The sequence below is a fragment of the Lottia gigantea genome (assembly GCF_000327385.1).
Source record: "Lottia gigantea unplaced genomic scaffold LOTGIsca_80, whole genome shotgun sequence".
NCBI classification, from domain to species: Eukaryota; Metazoa; Mollusca; class Gastropoda; family Lottiidae; genus Lottia; species Lottia gigantea.
Window position 1 is genome coordinate 393,023 of NW_008710663.1, and position 1,137 is coordinate 394,159.

General features: G+C 49.5%; 2 protein-coding genes across 2 annotated transcripts in view; both read left to right on the forward strand.

The window, feature by feature from the left end:
• Nucleotides 1–319: 319 nt before the first annotated feature.
• LOTGIDRAFT_132613 (hypothetical protein) lies at nt 320–856 on the forward strand (the record flags this gene model as incomplete). The annotated part of the gene is made up of 1 exon (XM_009067189.1): nt 320–856. A coding segment is annotated over one exon (537 nt), but the record flags the coding sequence as incomplete, so codon positions are not given.
• Nucleotides 857–989: 133 nt separating this feature from the next.
• The window catches only part of LOTGIDRAFT_72167 (hypothetical protein), a gene marked incomplete at both ends in the record, with an annotated part of 9,637 nt that continues 9,489 nt past the window's right edge, over nt 990–1,137 (forward strand). The window contains one exon of the mRNA XM_009067154.1: nt 990–1,054. Within this exon, the coding sequence (XP_009065402.1) occupies nt 990–1,054 (65 nt within the window). The remainder of the gene's footprint in view (nt 1,055–1,137) is intronic.

Sequence of the window (1,137 nt, forward strand, 5' to 3'; positions counted from 1 at the left end):
ACCGAGCCCGACGTTGCTTAACTTCAGTGATCGGACGAGAACTGGTGCTTTCAACGTGGTATGGCCGTAGAAATTATATAGAAATTTTTCTGGCGGGTCTTTCTCGCAAAACAGGGGAAAATACCAGCAAAATGGAGTCTCCAGCGCTAAAGGGAGTCTACAGCACTCGGTGTTCCCAGGCGGTCACCCATCCAAGTACTAACCGAGCCCGACGTTGCTTAACTTCAGTGATCGGACGAGAACTGGTGCTTTCAACGTGGTATGGCCGTAGACATTATATAGAAATATTTCTGGCGGGTATTTCTCGCAAAACAGGGGAAAATACCAGCAAAATGGAGTCTACAGCACTCGGTGTTCCCAGGCGGTCACCCATCCAAGTACTAACCGAGCCCGACGTTGCTTAACTTCAGTGATCGGACGAGAACTGGTGCTTTCAACGTGGTATGGCCGTAGACATCATATAGAAATTTTTCTGGCGGGTCTTTCTCGCAAAACAGGGGAAAATACCAGCAAAATGGAGTCTCCAGCGCAAAAGGGAGTCTACAGCTCTCGGTGTTCCCAGGCGGTCACCCATCCAAGTACTAACCGAGCCCGACGTTGCTTAACTTCAGTGATCGGACGAGAACTGGTGCTTTCAACGTGGTATGGCCGTAGACATTATATAGAAATTTTTCTGGCGGGCCTTTCTCGCAAAACAGGGGAAAATACCAGCAAAATGGAGTCTCCAGCGCAAAAGGGAGTCTACAGCACTCGGTGTTCCCAGGCGGTCACCCATCCAAGTACTAACCGAGCCCGACGTTGCTTAACTTCAGTGATCGGACGAGAACTGGTGCCTTTCAACGTGGTATGGCCGTAGACATTATATAGAAATTTTTCTGGCGGGTCTTTCTCGCAAAACAGGGGAAAATACCAGCAAAATGGAGTCTCCAGCGCAAAAGGGAGTCTACAGCACTCGGTGTTCCCAGGCGGTCACCCATCCCAAGTACTAACCGAGCCCGACGTCGCTTAACTTCAGTGATCGGACGAGAACTGGTGCTTTCAACGTGGTATGGCCGTAGACATTATATAGAAATTTTTCTGGCGGGTCTTTCTCGCAAAACAGGGGAAAATACCAGCAAAATGGAGTCTCCAGCGCAA